The sequence below is a fragment of the Salvelinus fontinalis genome, chromosome 4, assembly GCF_029448725.1.
Source record: "Salvelinus fontinalis isolate EN_2023a chromosome 4, ASM2944872v1, whole genome shotgun sequence".
NCBI lineage: Eukaryota > Metazoa > Chordata > Actinopteri > Salmoniformes > Salmonidae > Salvelinus > Salvelinus fontinalis.
In genome coordinates, this window is record NC_074668.1 from 69,812,066 (window position 1) to 69,830,416 (window position 18,351).

An 18,351-nucleotide genomic window follows, 5' to 3' on the forward strand; every position below is an offset into this window, starting at 1 on the left:
TAGCACAGTGTCTGGTAAACACAGCCAGTCACAACATACCTGTACATCTCCCTTATTGCTATATCCCATGGTTCCCATTGTAAACACAGCAAATATATATTGATATCCATTGATCAATAGCAAAGCAGTCAAAAATACTGTCCTCCGCAGAGATGTGTCTGTGTGAGAGCTGTGGGACTGTCACTGCGGTTACAAAAGAGAACAAAGCCATCTGATAGAGAGTGATGTACCGTAGCGCGTCATGTCCCACTCCTGCACATTACTAAAGTCAAAGAGATTATACAATGCAAACAATATGTTCCTTTTAAAAACCATAATGATGACATGAATCTGTACATACACACAGTTTGGTGAACATTGCTTATCTTTATCATGGTGATGATGACGTCACTTAAGAATCTAAAATAAATACAGAAATATAAATAGGTCCTATTGGAAATATATAAATCTGTATATGTAAATATACATTGACATATGATCCTAAGTATCATCAGAGTATGTGAGATATACATAGTTCAGCAAAACGAAAGCTACAGTAAGAGAGAGAAGCAGGTTGGTTCTGAGCCCTCACCTCCACTCCATGTACTGTATACCCTTTCCCCCCCTAAGCCAGTGAGGAGGACTGGAGGGTCTTGCTCCAAAGCAGCCTTGTTTGACTAACACCCATGACGCCTCTGGGTTGCTAGGTGATGCGGATCTGAATTGCACACTCATGCGTACCACCCATCCTTGATTTGACGCACTCATATTTGCTACACTCTCACTAAACTGGGCCATATCCGGGTTGCACCCTTAACACTGCTCCCAACAGCATACTTTGGGATTAAACTCACATCATTTTCATGTTATTCTATCTGACCGAAGTAGAGTGGAAAAGAGGTCAGTTGCATCAGGCCCTGCCATAAACAGTAGTTTTAACCATATTCGATTTCTCTATTTGAAATATGTTGCTACATGTGTCCCTGCCTCAGATGCCTACATAGGCTGGGATGGTTTGTTTGTTGAAGGTTAAGAATGAATCTGTGGTTCTAAATGAGTTATGAAGGCGTCTAGTAAACTCAATGGTCTCCCCCTCCCCCCCCCCCCCAGCCTCCAAAATAGCAGGTTCAATTCTGCTGCTGTTACATCTAATCCTCAATCACTGCAGCTGATTTCCTTTTAGTGTGCACCACTGGATTCCCCCACCCACATTCACGGCCCAGTAATACAGCACAATGGGAAGTGGGGAGGCAAAGATTAGGTTCGGAAATTGGGAGTGGCCCAAATGGAATCAAAATGTGTTGTGTTACAGAGACCGCCCTGAATGTGAAATGCTGCTGGGTATGCTAGGAGAAGCTTCTCCAAGTCTCCCGTACAGACAGAGTCCAGGATGAAGCACTACAACAGCAGCACAGAATCCCATTCCCTCCACTCCCTCCAGCTCTCCAGCCCTGACTATTGCTAGGACCAGAGCATGCTAACACACTAAGGCCCTGGAGTGATCTGGACAGAGGTGAACACAATGACATACATCTGCAGGCAGAAGGAAGGAAAGAGAACCAACTCCCACCCTGCCATTCTACAGTAAACCTGTTTGGTCTGTTTTTACTGAATTACAGAAAGACAACATCCAAGGGTTATGTCTGCCTATCCTGAAATGAATTCAGAATGGAGGGGCTGTTTGTATTTGGATTGAGTAGTCTTTAGTTGCCATGCTCTCTTTAGTTGCCATGCTCTCACTGTCCTTGACATGTCCTTCATATGCTTTCTCTGGCATTCCACAACACATCAACCTTCCCATGTTGGATGGATGGTAAAAGGGAAATGGAATGGAAATAGCTCTACTGTATATTGAGTCAGTCTCTGATATGTAGAATTCAAACACGGTTCACTGTTTTGTAGAATTAAGTCTATTTATATTCTAATATAGATGGTCTTTATGGATGAGCTCTGAAATCTCCAAGGACATAAAGTTGCTATGCCTGTTTGCCTCTGTTCCCCGCAGACATCCTTAAAGACAATCTATAGAAAGGTACAAATAGATCAGCAGCAATTAATCAAAGGCCATGTCTAGACTTGACAGTTCATGCAGCTTTTGTATTCTGATCATGGAGTTCTGATCAATTCCGAACACCTCATGCGTCTACACCTACATTTAAATGTGTCTACCGTGTCCACATTGTGTCCGGATTCCCTTTTCCCTATATTCAAATGCAGTATACATTCTGCAAATGTTGGAACAGGCTAAATCTCATATTAACAAAACAACTTGATGGCAGTAGCCAACTACTGTAGCTAGCCAACTAACCTCTGTAACTAGCCAGCAAGCTAGCTAGCAAAGCTAAAGTGACTGCAAACAGGTTAGCATAACTCTAGCCAAACAAAACATTGTGTTTTTTATATTAGCTAGCTGGCTAGCATTTATGAAGCCAGTAAATACATTCCTCCCATGCTAGGTATGCATTTCCTCCAACATTATTATGAAAAGGTGCCTCTCGCACCCAAAACACACGTTTTCTGGAGACTTGTTGGCAGAGTGCTGATGACGTCGCCCACTGTATGCACTTTCGGTAGCCTGATTGTGTCCAGACTGAGGAGAAATCTGCACACAATACAACCCTGACCACCTCCTGAAGTGGCCGTCTTTTCAATGCGATCTTCCTATCCTGATAGCAGAAGTTGCATGTAAGTGTCAAGTGTAAACATGGCCAAAAATAACACAATCCCCTTGAAGAACAAATAGCATCAAAGGAAGACCAGACAGTTCAGTGTTAGGTAGGTGTGGCCTAGGTGAGATACAGAGTCATGTACATTCAGACGGGACACTGACAGCTCCCTGAATGACAGCGGCAGACTGGAATGATTGACACACTATGCACCTCCTTATGTGTGATAATGGCCCAGGTCTTTCAGGTCAGGTCCAGACCCAGCTAATCGATCACTGTCTTGTGCCTATCTCTCTTTAAGCCATGACCTGTGCCTCCCCTGCCCACCCATCTTCAGACACCGACCACTCCCACACATCGACCCTGGCACTGGGTTGAGAACGCTGGGTTGCGATCTCTCCTACAGACACACATGTACAAACGCACAGGCACACACACCGTTACCTCAGCAACACCCCAAAGCTGCCTCAAATACCCACAAATCAATATCCTCCTCCCTCCCACGAACCTACACGGGCGCTCAGGAACAATCATAAGGCAGGGGTGACGTGCCTTCAACGTCCCCCAGAAAACAAGCAGCTCGTCAGCCTGCGCACCCCATGGGCTGGCTGTCTACCTGTCAGCGCCCTGACCGTCTGTCCAACCACGTCATTCCTTCAATCTATCAGTGTCTCCTCACATTTACTCCTCTGTCTCAACCACTAGCTCCCTCAACCCCGATCCAAAGTAGTCACATTTCCCAACTCTTGGACTTAATGAGGTCATATTGTGGAAAAGAAACAAACAGGTTGAGGTTCTTGTTGTTTTTTGTTCAGATGTGAAACAGCCACGGTAGTCTATTGGCTTCGTGTTTTAACAGCTCCAGCAGTCACAGTCTTTAACGATTGCACTGTACACGCTACAGACATTAATATTCCTCCACTGGAGCTGATCACTTCCCTGTTCCCTCCCTGTGTACTGCCAATCATGCTGCTGAGCGTTCTATCTCAGAGAATAAATGCCTCCCCCTCCCTCCCTCCCTGTCTGTCTGTCTGAGGTGATGTCTGTGGGTTTCCCACCGTCAGCCGGCCTGTCAGGGAGTCAGGTGCCACATGTCAGACAGACACCGACAGTGAATAAATATTTCAGAGATGTCTAGATAGATAGCGCCTCGCTGCAGACGAAGAACAGGTGTAAAACAACAACAACAAACAGAGGGAGAGAGAAAGAGAGACGATTTAAAACCGATACTTTAGATCTGCATTCACTCCAATAGGAGAACAGAACTCATTTTAAAAGCCCTTTTAATCGATAGAAATCTTACTGTCCTGTTCAAATTAATTAAATTCAACACTGCAATTTGCACTGGGAGACTGCCATGGCCTGTGTGTGTGTCTACGCATGTGCATGAGTGTGTGCATGTCCATGTGTGTACGTTCCTGTGTGTGTGTGTGTGTGTGTGCGCGCACGCACGTGTGTATGTGTGTGTGTGTGTGTGTGTGTGTATGTGTGTGTGTGTGTGTGTGTGTGTGTGTGTGTGTGTGTGTGTGTGCGCGTGTGTGTGGTTAGCCCTTGTTACAGGCCTGCTGAGGGAGGTAGTAATGAGGGACTAGAGTGTGGTCACTGTGCACTTCTGTCAACTAGCCCATGCTGGCCTACATGGGTCAGAGGTCAGGTGCTGTGTTGTTAAAAAAGAGTGTTGTGGCTGAGTGGTGTGACTGACATAGAGATGGACCCAGCTGTCTGATCCCAGGGTAACATGCTGCTCCTTATGATGGGCAGGAGAGCAGGAGAGGGATGGGCTGTGGAGAGAAGCAGAGGTGATTACTGCTACCTATCTATACAGAACACACAGCCAGGCATACAGCTGGTTGGTTGAAATTATATCATGTTATGTTGCTGAAATGAAGTCATGCTATCTGGCTGGAATGACATAATTTCAACCATTCTTGTCCGCTGGGATTAACCTCAACCTCAACATACAGGTCATGAAATTGTCCCCAACTACCATTTATATTCCGTCATGACCCGTCTTTCTGTCTGTACCTCCTTGATGTAAAACCGCATAACCCATATTTATTCTAAATAAAAAGAAATGAAATGCACATACATTCAACATGTTCAACTCAACACTGGCATTCAATGTGGGAGAATGTCTGTTGACCTTATAGCAGCTGTGGGTAGTAATGTGGAGTGGTAAGATCTTTTCTATCAAGCAGCACTTCAACAGGTATCTGATATCATTACAATAACAAACGTAATTGCTTATGTCCAAATTGTCTATTTCCTGTGTGTTCGCTACATTATCTGACTGTGAAGTATGTGTGATTGACGGCTCTTGGAGCACTAGTGAGTGTAGTGTTTTCTAGCATTGAGAGATTGAAGGGTCCTGGAGGTACACAACTCCACACACAAGCTGGGATGGTAGTCCTAGTTTTGTGAAAAGGCAAAACCCTCTTTGGTTAGTCCGGCAAGATCTTCTCTTGCATTAGACTACTCTCCCTCTCTTTCTCTCTTAAACACACAGACACACACTCAAACACACACTCACACTCAGTCACTATCACACACACATAAATGCACACACTGTGTCCACTAGCACACAGATTGCAGGGCTCAACTTGTCCTTGTCCATCCAAAACATTTGCGGCATGATGAGCTTGGAAGACAAAGTGAATTTGTTAGGACAGGGTTGAGGACACTGCAGGAAGCCTATCACTAACACATCATACTTGATGCCTGTCTCACTACAGGGATGGAGGGCCTGTAGCCCACTCAACGCCCCTCACGACAATACAACGACACACAGGCCAAAGGGGAGGCAAATTCTTTTTGGTTTCCTAAAATCTCTTTTCCGCCTCGGAAGGTTTCGTAAAGTCTATACAGTGGATAAATAAGTAATCTAATTGATAATAGATGATTAAGGATCAACAATATGTGATCCTGTATGGGATGAAAAAATAAGTCAGTCTGCTCTTATTGAAGCATGTATTTCCGCTGAAAAGGTTGATTCTGTTCTTTTAAAACACACAAAAAAGCATCTATACATGCAGGTATTAGTGCATAGGTTCCTGCAAAAAAGTACTATTGTGTTGTCCATCTAACCATCAAACCAAACCCCATCATATGAATTTGGCATAGTTAGAAAGAAAGAAATGACCATCTCTTAAATAGATATCATTTTCTGTTCACACCCTCCTGTCGTATGGTTAGCATATCTTTTAAATATATTTCTATGCATATACATATGAATAAAAAAGGGACGAGGACAAAACAAAAACAAAGAAAGAGCAGTAGACTAGGGAGCTCGACGTTACCTGGTTAAGTGTCATCTTTTAAATCACAGTAATATTAAGATGGTGGAAATGATAACGATTAGAACACAGTGAAGCCTAAAAGAGAATGACATCATACAGGAAGATTGTTTGTGTACTAGTCCAGGGAGGGTGCACAGGAGGGTGTGATCAAACCTCACAAATTGGAGGTTAGTTTGGAGTGGACAGGTTCTAGTTCAGAGTGGGCTGCCGAGCCTTTCCGTGGCGGCAGGGCCGGGGAGGCCACGGGGGACTGAGTCTGGTGCTGCAGGTGTCCTGGAGACATCTGGGCAGGGACAGGAGGAGCCATGTGTCCTGACACCGAGCTACAGGGTTTGGGCACTAGGATGGGGGAGGAGTAGGGCGAGGAGAGGCAGTATCCTGGCTCCATGGAGGAGCGTGGGGGTGAGGAGCGTGGGGGTGAGCTGCGAGAGGGTGAGGAACGTGGGAGTGAGGAGTATCCCATGGCCTGGGCCACATCCTGGGGCAGGGAGGGGTTAGAACAGGACAATAGTTTCATATCCTCAGAGAAGCTGCCCAGCCCCAGCAGAGACTCACTGCCGGCTGCGTGCTGCTGGCTGGGGAGGGAGGTCTGGGCCATGAGCAGAGAGCTGTGGGACCCTGTGGCACTGGACGAGTCACTGTAGTGGAAAGTCCTTCCTGTGACTGGGCTTTGGACCGTGGGGCTAGGCCCCAGAGGGGTGTAGCAGGGCGAGCCGTTAGCTGAGCCATACTGGGCCAACGAGGCCAGGGCAGACCTCTCCAGGGACAGCTGAGGGACCAGGCCAGACTGGAGGCCAGACTGAAGTCCAGACTGTAAGCCTGGAAGGCTGAACTGGGCCAGGGGAGACAGGGAGCCCTCTGGGGCCTGCTGGGTGGAGGAGGAGGATGGGGAGCCTGGAGGGGGGGAGTGGTAGAACCCACTCGGAGTCCTGCCCCCGCCTGCAAACTGCTGCAGGGAGCCCACCTGTGGAGGCTTTAGGGGCAGCTGGCTGTGGAGCAGTTGACAGGGCTGAATGTTGCCGGATGAACCAGTGGACTGGGGGCTGATACTACAACCAGAACTAGAGGTACCCAGAACTCCAATTGTCATTCCACCTATAGCCCCTCCCATTGCCCCTCCTATATGCCCTCCAGCTGCCCCTCCCATTGCTCCACCAGTAGCTCCTATATGGCCTCCACTAGTTCCTCTAATGTGCCCACCACTAACCCCTCCTGAGTACCCCCCAGTGGCTCTTCCTATATGCCCTCCAGTAGTATATCCTTCTATAGATCCACGTCTACCCCAACCAGTGGCACTTCTTATTGTCCCACCCGTGGCCCCCTCATCAGCCCCTCCTATTTCACCTCCGGTAGCGCCTCCTGAAGACCAACCTGTAGCCCCCCCAGTAGCTCCCCCTGTTGCTCCACCCATCCCTGCTCCCCCCATGGCTCCCTGCTGGAAGAGGGCAGCGAGAGGCGGGGTGGTGCAGCGGAATGGCTGCTGCGTCTGAGGCTGTGAGTGGAGCTGGGCCGTGCTCTGTGCCGTGCTGTGGGAGGGAGAGCCCCCGGAGGAGGAGAAAGGCCCAAAGGGAAAGGCGGAGGCCCCGGTAGGCCCAGGCTGGGTTCCACTGCTGCTGGACGCCTGCTGACTGGAGCTGGCTGCCCCTGACCCCTGAGTCGTGTGGTGGGCCCGGAAGGAGGCCAGCAGGGCTGTGTCCATCCCAGAGCAGTGCAGTTTAGACGGGGTGCTGGAGGGGGAGTCAGGCCCCATGAAGGAGGTGGGAGCCGACGTGTGGAACTTCTTCAGCCGGCCGGGGGGAGGGTCCTGGAGGTTCCTGGAGCCCAGGACTGTGACCGGCGGGCGGAAGAGCGCGGAGGGGAGGTGTGGGAGGTGGGGGTGGTGCGTCAAAGCGATGGCCACAGAGGTGGTGGCGGCAGCAGCCTGCAGGGGTGCCTGGATGAGGGGAGCCCAGATGACGGGGGTGTGCCCCGGAGATGGGGGCTGAGGTCGAGGAATGTTCTGGAGGAGGTGGGCGCAGGTGGCCATGTCTCTGTCATGCTGCACAATCTGCTGGATGATCTCGTTCTCCTGGTAGTTGAGAACGCCGGAGCTCAGGTCATGCTGCACCTTGTGCTGCAGGAGGGAGTTCTTCTTCCCTGTGAGACAGACAGACAGACACAGACAGACACAGACAGACACAGACACAGACACAGACACAGACACAGACACAGACACAGACACAGACACAGACAGACAGACAGACAGACAGAGACAGACAGACAGACAGACAGACAGACAGACAGAGACAGACAGACAGACAGACAGAGACAGACAGACAGACAGACAGACAGACAGACAGAGACAGACAGACAGACAGAGACAGACAGACAGACAGACAGACAGACAGACAGACAGACAGACAGACAGACAGACAGACAGACAGACAGAGACAGACAGACAGACAGAGACAGACAACACAGAAACAGAACAATCAGCCGGATCGTCCAGTTAGTTAAACACTTTGGAATTGCATCTGATTTAGACATGATTTTTTCACTATACAGTTAGCCACACACTGCCTGGCCCTACTGCACAATAACCAGCTACATCATAATCACCTCTGATCCTGTGAACAAGCAACACATTTGCCAACAAAGGCCACTGAGTGTTACTGAGTTTTAGCCCCTAGGCTGCACATTGACTATTAAAGGGCGTCAGAATGGCTGTGATCAGCCTACTCCCAGACTCTTCTTTGATTCCTGTTTCACACGGTCGCTGCATTCTGAAGCACTTCTCCCTAACAGCACCGAGCACAAGGACAGAGCTTGAAAAGAGAAACCCTGGCTGAAATTTGGAGGAGGGAGATAGAGAGAGGGAGGGCGGGCGGGAGGGAGGGAACGTAGCCTACCAAGGGGAATAACACAGAGGAAGCATGATAGCTCCAGCAGGCTGTGTGTGTGTGTTTGTTTGACTAGCTCTTACTGTGGAGCCGTAGATAAGAGGCAAAGTGAATGCAGATGAAACATGGCTCTGAATGGGGACATAGCTGACTGATATGGAAAGAATGAGGAACTGGTCAGTGTTCACACTAACGTCAGTGATTTCGCAGTGTAGGGCAGTGCCCCTCTGCTGTCATTGGATGGCCAGAGCTCCATGGCCAGTGGTGGAGGGGTGAGGGGTCAGCCACTCACCAGATTACAGAGACAGGATGGGGATGGCCTGAAATAGCTCACTATGACGAGCTAAGTAACAAATAGCCTTTCTTCGGGAAAAGGTGAACTCAACACAGGCCCTATCCCTCTTGGGTGGACGTGCCAGCAGTGACCGGGTTAATTCACACAAGCGTTTTTTCTCAACCACTAATCCTGAAAGGGTTGAAATCATACAGTACCCGCACGCTCAGCTCACTACTGTCAATGCAATTAGGCCCAGATCAATCTCTCTCCATTTCAGATATGAGAGGCTGGCGATTAGGGCGAGCAGTGCTGGGGGCTGTCTCTCGGTCCGCCCTGACCCCGACGCCGCTCGCACGTCGCCGTAGAAGGCCCAGCTCTGATCCGATTGCACCGGGTCCATTAAGACAGTCATTAATTAGTAGGGCATTCGCTGTGTGAATGACTTCATTATGCAGGAGGGCTGGGGAAAGGTGAACACCATTTTCACCAAAGAAAGAGCCCCCTGCCTGCAGCCATTTTTCAACATTTCATTAGAGGCATACCCAGGGCCACAATGAAGCATGCAGAGATAGTTCAGTTATGATAGAGGTGTGCTGACGTTCACTGTGAATCTTTTATTTTGTCTGGGCTGGCTGAGAACTGAATGAAGTGTCATATCATTGCACACGCTGTACACATCACTGAAATGGTGCTAGAGTGAAAAGAACCAGTATTCTATGTACTTAACTACTGCATTCCAAAAACCTACCTCCCCTGTTCTTCAGGGCCAATACAACAGATGTGAGATGATCCATTCTCTTACTGTTAGCACCGGACATTTTATCTGTCACTGTCTGTTATGTAAATTGTATATAACTAACCAAACTAAATACACTACTTTCACTAGGTCAACTAGGTGAGCTATATATCGTGAGTTCTTCATCACCACCATGGAGTTTTCCTCTCTTTAACTTACATCACTGTCCCTGCCTGGAGAGATTATCACATGAGATAATAAAACAATATCCTGTAGAATAGAGAGAGTTGTCTCCTCTCTTCTCTCTGCGGTGCCTGTCCGTCCCTCCTCCCTGGCAGCCAGGGCCCACGGTGCCAGATGTGTGGAGGCCAGCGTGGGAGGGGTGGAGACATCTGAGCTAATATGACATATCTGTTTGCTTGGCCTACTGGTCCAACTGGCCCTGAGCAGGTCACTAACATACACACACACTGACTGCATGGCCTCCTCTCCTCTTCGCTGGCTGCTCACTTGGCTGGAAACAGCTCCCTTCCAGAGGATTCCTCAGCTTTGGCACATCTGTGTTTGATTCTCAGACAGACACCTCCATGTACAGTACAGTGACTGGCAGCTGACTCACTTTGTAATTTACTCAGCCAAACCATATTCATTTACTACAACATCACGTTTCATTTGTTCCATCCGGGATTTTAACCAGTGGCAATCTAGTACAGAGTGTTACCTGGGGACTGTAACACGTCTTTGAATACATTCATACTTCACAATACTTGACAGTGGAGAGGCAGATGATTGGCTGTAACGATCAGCTGATACATATGGAGTTGAAAGTCATGTTGTACTATATGTAGTCTCTTACCTATGCGGTCCAGCCGGTCCAGAGCCACGGTCTCGAAGGCCCGTCTCATCATGGGGTACTCTTCCAGGACCTCGTTGAAGTTGTCCACAGACAGAGAGTACAGACGGCAGTAGGTGTCTGCTCTGACGCTGGCTGTTCTTCTACCCCGCGTCAACAGACAGATCTCTGCACAGGACACAGGGAGAGAGGAACGTCGACACTATGATGGCATGATGACATGTTCACTATGGTCAAGGTAGAGATCCTGTTGTCGTGTAGGGCTGATGTTATGTCAACGTTGCTCCACTTCTTATCAAACGTCAGGGACATCTTTGTGAAGGCTGACAGAAGTATTAAGACCTAATGTTTCCTATGACATGTATCACCCCGACTGAATTCTCTCATGTGTGAACTTGACCTGAAGGGATTACGCACACTGCTGTGAAAAATAGATAAATATCCCCATTGTCCCACTTACCATTTATGATGACGAAAATGGGGAACAAAAACGTGAACCGCTGAACCAGGGGTAGGCAACCGTGTTCCTGGAGTGCCACAGGTACTGCAGGATTAGGTTCCAACTAGGCACCACACCGGACCAACTGAGCTAATCGATCAGTTCAGTGATTGCCTAAATTCAACACACCTGGTCTTCCAGGTCAAAAACATGACGTGCCTGCAGCACTCCAGGACCAGGGACGCCTACCCCTGTGCTGAACTCTTTTTTGTCTCTCCTTTTTAGCATTACAAATTTGAATTTTCTGTAATCCACAGCTGAAGCACTTAATGCCATTTTGAAAGCTTAGAGGTCTGCTAGACCTCCTCTGTCATGCCAGATCAGGAGAATAATGTTCCACTTAGCACGCAGCCGTGCTGTGGAGCTCTGACACCAACACCACCCCTATGCCGTGTGTCTGCCGCGGGTGTGTGTGTGTTGTTTGTGTTTGAGTGTGATTGTGTGTGTGAATTTACTGTATGCGTGCCATGTGCTTTTCTGTCACTATCACACACACATCCCACTTGTGGGCCACTCTCCGACTCTCACTTTCATCTACTCTCCAACTCTCAGTCCCAATCCCACGATAACACTTAGTCTTTCTCAGAAAAAGCCTTTTCCAACGCCACACTCTTCTTTTCAATTCTCAGTTGGTGCAAAATTAACTGCCTTTCTACTGCTCCCTATGTAACATTTACTAGGAATCCCTCTTCCATCATATCACTTTGAATCTCACTTCTCACTAATCTGTTTTTCTCTCTCGCTCTCCCCTCTCATACTGCCTTTCTGTGTATTGTGCAGTGCATGGCGGGTTAGAGGATGAGGGCTTCTGCCTTCTCTCTAGTGCAGCCAGATACCCAGCCAGCCAAAGCCTCCTTGTCCCTGACCATGACTGCCCTAATGAAAAACATGTGCAGCTCATCCTGTGTGTGTGTGTGTGTGTGTGTGAGGGGCAGTTGTGTGTGTCTGCGCTTCTGGGTAACCCCATTTGTGTGTTTGTGTGTGCGTGCTCCCAGGTCAACCATGGCTCTGCCTGTGTTGGGGGTCCGTTTTCTGCAGGCCTGCTCTACTCCCAGTAATCCCCTCTGGAGAGGAGCGTCCTGCCCTGCCTGGCTGTGTTAAATCCTTTTGCCTCGTGGCTTTCTGGCTGAAACCAGCACTGCTGAGATGAGACACTGAGCTGCAGAGTCTTTCTTCCGGCCTTATCTGCCTGACTTAAGAGAAGGGGATGTAAAGCCCAGACTCTTAGCACTGGTATCTGAACTCTGACTGTAGAAGACCCAGCATGGAGCAATGAGTAGAAGCTAGAGCTCAACGCTAAACAATGAGAGATTAACACTCAATCCTGGAGAACCTGGGATAAATGGAGGGACAAACCCTGCGACCCTGACAGAGGAACACCGAGTTGGACCCATGTCAGAACTAAAGATGAAAGTCATTATACATGGACAACTGGTCATATTTGAGGAAATTTGTCACTCCCTATCCATAGGTATTATTATAAGCTATTGACTTTAAAGGCAAACATCCTCACGTGGTTCTTTCTGTGTTTAAACATTGCTGCTATGCTGTACCGCGAAAGTCCCGAAGCACTAATTGTAATTGACTAATTGATTTTGCTCGCAGCCTACGTCGGCTATGAAACTAACATTTATTCGATGGTGCATCTAAAGGCACTGTGACCTCTGTTATATCCTGCTCAAGCACAAACTCCTCTTGGTAGTACATCATTAACAGTCAAATTATGTATGATTGGTTTCATCTCTATGCTGACTCACTTTTACAGTCTGATGCAAAAGTACAAAAATCCTGCATGAAATCACTGAACAGGCTTACTTTGCCCAGGTCTGTGTGTATGATATAGTGGCGTGTTTCCTTCTCTCGTCTGTCTTAGCTACTCCTGCTGCTCTTTTTGGTAATCGTGTTGGAACACTTGTACAGCAACTTCAAGGAAGAAAATTGATTTCAGAATTTGAGTGAAATGCTTGGAGTACAACATGAACACATTTAATGACAATGTGGTCATTAAAATGGAATTGTCCAATTCAAATGGGATGTGAAACTGGAGAAACAGGAAGGATGCTGCGGACGGCTCCAACACCGTCATTAAGTTTGCCGACGACGCGACGGCGGTGGGCCTGATCACCGACGACGATGAGACTATAGGGAGGAGGTCAGAGACCTGGCAGTGTGGCGCCAGGACAACAACCTCTCCCTCAATGTGGGCAAGACAAAGGAGCTGATAGTGGACTGCATCGATAGGGCTGTAGTGGTGCAGGTCGAGAGCTTCAAGTTCCTCGGTGTCCACATCACTAAGGACCTATCATGGTCCAAACACACCAACAAAGCCGTGAAGAAGGCATGACAACACCTCTTCCCGACGCTAACGACGCTGAAAAGATTTGGCTTGGGCCCTTAGATCCTCAAAAAGTTCTACAGCTGCACCATTGAGAGCATCTTGACTGGCTGCATCACTGCTTGGTATGGAAACTATTCGACATCCAACCGCAAGGTCCTACAGAGGGTAGTGCGTACGGCACAGTACATCACTGAGACCGAACTTCCTGCCATTCAGGACCTCTATGCCAAGCAGTGTCAGAGGAAGGCCCTAAAAATTGTCAAAGACTCCAGCCACCCAAGTCATAGACTGTTCTCTCTGCTACCGCACGGCAAGCGGTACCAGAGCGCCAAGTCTGGGACCAAAATGCTCCTGAACAGCTTCTACCCCCAAGCCATAAGACTGCTGAACAGTTGATCAAATAGCTACCCAGACTATTTACATTGACCCCTTTATTATAAATGTTTTGTATCTTCCTTTGTTGCACTGACTCTCTTAATTTGATTTGCTGTTGTACAGTATGACCTTGGTTACACAACACACATAACTGGCTGGCTCACATTGGAAGGGTTTGGGAAATTACTGGGAAATGATGGGGTTTGGTCTTGGGAAGACTCTGTGTGTGTCTGTGTGTGTCTGTGTGTGTGTGTGGGGGGGGGGGGGGGGGGTGTTTATGTGTGTGTGTATGAGCTGGGTCTCCCATGGTGAGGTATCAGTGTCCTTCGGCCTGGTCTGGGGAGCCTCACCTGGACTCTGGTTCTCTCCTGTCAGCTCCCATCTCCATCGCCCCTGGCAGCCCAGAGGCCCTCTGAGAGGACACTCTCTAACCTTTGAAACATCTGCACCGGGCAGCCTGATTCCCCATGACACACCGCGCTCGCTCGCTCCCTCCCAGCATTAGCATAGGGAAATACACACTGGCCTATGATGAGGAGAGGGTCGAGGAGTGTCTGGTTTAGCGATCACCATAGCTGGTGTCGTGTCACTTCTCATCGCGTCTCCTTCTTCGTCCAATGCTAACAGCAGTAATTGACTGTTATACACTGCTGCTGTTAGATCTGTTAGATTCTGCATGGGGGAACTGCTAGCTTAATTCAAAGGTTAACCGTGTAGCTCGGTGACTATAATAAAGTCTTACAGAATAGATTCACTCAGTCCCTGACTCTTTTCCCTTCCCCGTTCCACCTTCTCTAGGAGGAGTGTTAAAATGGGTTAAGGGGCGAGAGGATTACCTGCGACTCCACTGCCAAATCCCCTCAATGACTCACTCAGTCAGGGCAGCCATTTGGCAGCTCTACAGTCTGCTTTTCCACAGAGACAGGGACTGAGACAAGGACAGGGTCAGGGACAGAGACAAGACAACACCCCAACCCCCACCACTGCCCCCTCCCTCAACCCCGCCACAGCTCACTTGAAGGAAAAGTGAACCATGTTAGAGGTATGATCAAAGCTGCACCAGGGTCTGATGGACATCTCCAGCCACTGTACAGTCATTCTACTGATGTAACTGTGCTGCACTATCCAGGAGCGCTGCAGTTCAACCAGTCACACAGTAATTACACAAGGATGACCTATACTAACACAATTACATGCCCAATCTGGGGAGGGAGGGGGTCTTCTAGATGCTGTCCAGATAGGAGAGTCTGAATGCAGCCCCACAGTGGCGGGTTAGTGTGTGTGTGTGTGTGTGTGTGTGTGTGTGTGTGTGTGTGTGTGTGTGTGTGTGTGTGTGTGTGTGTGTGTGTGTGTGCGCGCGTGCGCGCGCGCGTGTGTGTGTGAGCCCAGAGGAGAGACCAGTGACTGGGCCTGGCTATGCTCCATGTGTCCTTTGGCTTGAATACTGCAGTCACAATATATGTCCCCTTCCCCTGGATTGCTGTATTTCTGCCCAACAATCAAATCCACAACATGCCACACGCAATGCCCATATTAGGCTCTCCAGAGCAAGCTGATCCTACAGTTAGTTAACAGGCACAGACTACTGAGTGTATATTTATAATGCATAGTATTACTGATGACAAGCATGTAATATACAGGACGTTAATGAGCTTACACACATACATCTACAGTATAGTCATCAATACAGAAAACATTGAGAAAACCCTTCGCCCCTTGGTGTTTGTTTCTTGGAAATCCTCACTCTCTCTCACTTCTGTTTGGTAGAGCTGAGAGAGAGAGAGAGAGAGAGAGAGAGAGAGAGAGAGAGAGAGAGAGAGAGAGACAGCGAGATGTGGAAGAGAGAGAGAGAGAGAGAGAGAGAGAGAGAGAGAGACAGCGAGATGTGGAAGAGAGAAAGAGAGAGAGAGAGAGAGAGAGAGAGAGAGAGAGAGAGAGAGAGAGAGAAGTGACATATCCCTGGTGCTCCTCTTACATCAATTCATTTCATGAATGACTAACTCATGTTTGGTAACAAACTCCCTATGGCTGCATGGTGGGCTTGGGTTGGTTGGCCTTGCCTCCCCCTGGAGCAGCCAGTCAGGCCCTGGATGCTAGGAATAGCTGCTGGATAATGGATAAAGCCCAGCGCATCTAACGCGTTTGGGAGAAATAATTGCAGATCCAGGGCTTAAATGTTTAATGCGAGGCAACCAGTTCCGTTCCAAAAACGGTGCATTTGCAGTGGCAGTGGTGCTTTGTGTTGATCCATGCAATTCAGGCATACGTCAAAATAAATGTTTATATAGAGGGAAAACAACAACAAAGAAAGATGATGCTTCACTCCTCCCTCACCCAGGGAGACACACCAGGCAGGCTGAAATGTTGATTCATCTTGGCGCTTTCGACAGTTAAAGTTAATTATTTCCAGGAACACACACACACACACACACACACACACACACACACACACACACACACACACACACACACACACACACACACACACACAAACACACACACACACACAGGCAGAGATAGATTGCTTCCCATCTTTCTATTATTTGCGGCGCCCCCCAGGGAGAGGGCACAGAGACGGTCCAGAGCAGGGAGCGGCGTAATTAAACTTCAGCAGGCAGGTCATGTGCTGTTAAATGCTTCACTGCGGTTTCTCATTACTTAAACAGTGTCTTCTCAATGATACAGTGTCACTGTCAATGTCCAATATTAATTGGTATTCGGTAAGAGGACTATGGCTAGAGCGAAGTCATACACGTGTCATACACTCCCCGACACCATGAGAAGAGTACGAACTGTCTGACCCTGTTGGGAGAAAGAACAACTAGCATGTGTTTTTTCTGTAATACCTTGGAAATGCAGGACTGAAACGCCTGAAAGCATTTTTAGCCTTAATGACCTTTTGACAAGTATTTTGTCATATACAGTATACTGTATATCAGGGGTTGGAACCGGTTCAGGGAACAGAACAGAAAACTGGAAAATAATGACATTTTTCAAGGAACAGAAATGAAACCAAGAACGAAAGTGATCCATATTGTCCCGTAACAGAACCGTTATTTTAAAAGCAGGGGAACTGGTTAATAATGCTATTTTACGATTCAGGCATTTATTTCTAGTCCCATAAAAAAAATCAAGAAAGCTCCTATGCAAATCTCTCACTCTGTAACTCAGAAACTTATTCAAGTGTCTGCCTGAAAGCTGAAAATCTTTGCCAGTATGTGTGCATGTTTAGGTTACCTGCCCCTACCCCCTCAGATGCATAGGCTACTGTGCAGATGTTACAAGAGTGATTCAGAAGATAGGGAGAGATATTTATTATAGTTTTACAGTTGACAGTTTAGTCATTTAGCAGACACTCTTATCCAGAGTGATTTACAGGAGCAATTAGGGTGCCTTGCTCAAAGGGCACTTTGACAGATTTTTCACCTAGTTGGCTTGGGGAATCTAACCAGCAACCTTTTAGTCACTGGCTCAATGCTCTTAACCGCTAGGCTCCCTGGCACCCATTTTTTTAGCTAGAGATGAATGGATTCACTTTTTCCAGTGGTGGAAAAAGTGCCCAATTGTGATACTTGAGTAAAAGTAAAGGTACTTCAATAGACTCAAGTAAAAGTGAAAGTCACCCAGTAAAATACTACTTGAGTAAAAGTCTAAAGGTATTTTGTTTTAAATATACTTAAGTATCAAAAGTAAATGTAATTGCTAAAATGTATTTAAGTATCAAAAATAAAAGTATATTTCATTTAAAATTCCTTATATTAAGCAAACCAGACTGCACTATTTTCTTGTTTTTTAAATTTATGGATAGCCAGGGGCACACTCCAACACTCAGATATAATTTACAAACGAAGCATTTATGTTTAGTGAATCCCCCAGATCAGGTAGTAGGGATGACCAGGGATGTTCTCTTGATAAGTGTGTGAATTGGACCATTTTCCTGCCCTGCTAAGCATTAGAAATGTAACAAGTACTTTTGGGTGTCAGGGAAACTTTATGGAGTAAAAAGTACATTATATTATTTGGAATGTAGTGAAGTAAAAGTCAAATTTGTCAAAAATATAAATAGTAAAGTACTGTAGTACTTCAAAGTATTTTTACACCACTGACTTTTTCAATGCTAGTAGTTAACAAACTATAGGCCTAGTTATCACGTTGGATTTATTAACAACAACAAGGTCAGATGTGTTTTTAATTACCTGGTTAAATAAAGGTGAAATATATATTTTTTAAATAATTCTGGTGCCACTCTGCACACACAAGCTTGATAGCTAGCTAGCTCAACTTTGTTAGCTAGCTACCTCAAGCTTGTTAGCTGGCTAGCTCAAAGGACATTAAAAGTTACTCCATAGAAGTTGCTTCTCCTAGGTATAATTCTGTGGACCTAATTCAGATAATGCATGTCATAACAACATGCCCAGCGCTTCAAGTCTCCTCCTCAAACCTCTCTCGCTCT

General features: G+C 47.3%; 1 protein-coding gene across 1 annotated transcript in view; it reads right to left on the minus strand.

Annotated features, from left to right (window-relative positions):
- Positions 1-1,082: 1,082 nt before the first annotated feature.
- Positions 1,083-18,351, minus strand: part of hcn4 (hyperpolarization activated cyclic nucleotide-gated potassium channel 4) — a 97,071-nt gene continuing 79,802 nt past the window's right edge. The window contains exons 7-8 of the mRNA XM_055918297.1: positions 10,690-10,854; positions 1,083-8,077 (exon numbers count right to left, since the gene is read on the minus strand). Coding sequence (XP_055774272.1) covers positions 6,096-8,077; positions 10,690-10,854 — 2,147 coding nt within the window. The 3' untranslated portion in view covers positions 1,083-6,095. The remainder of the gene's footprint in view (positions 8,078-10,689; positions 10,855-18,351) is intronic.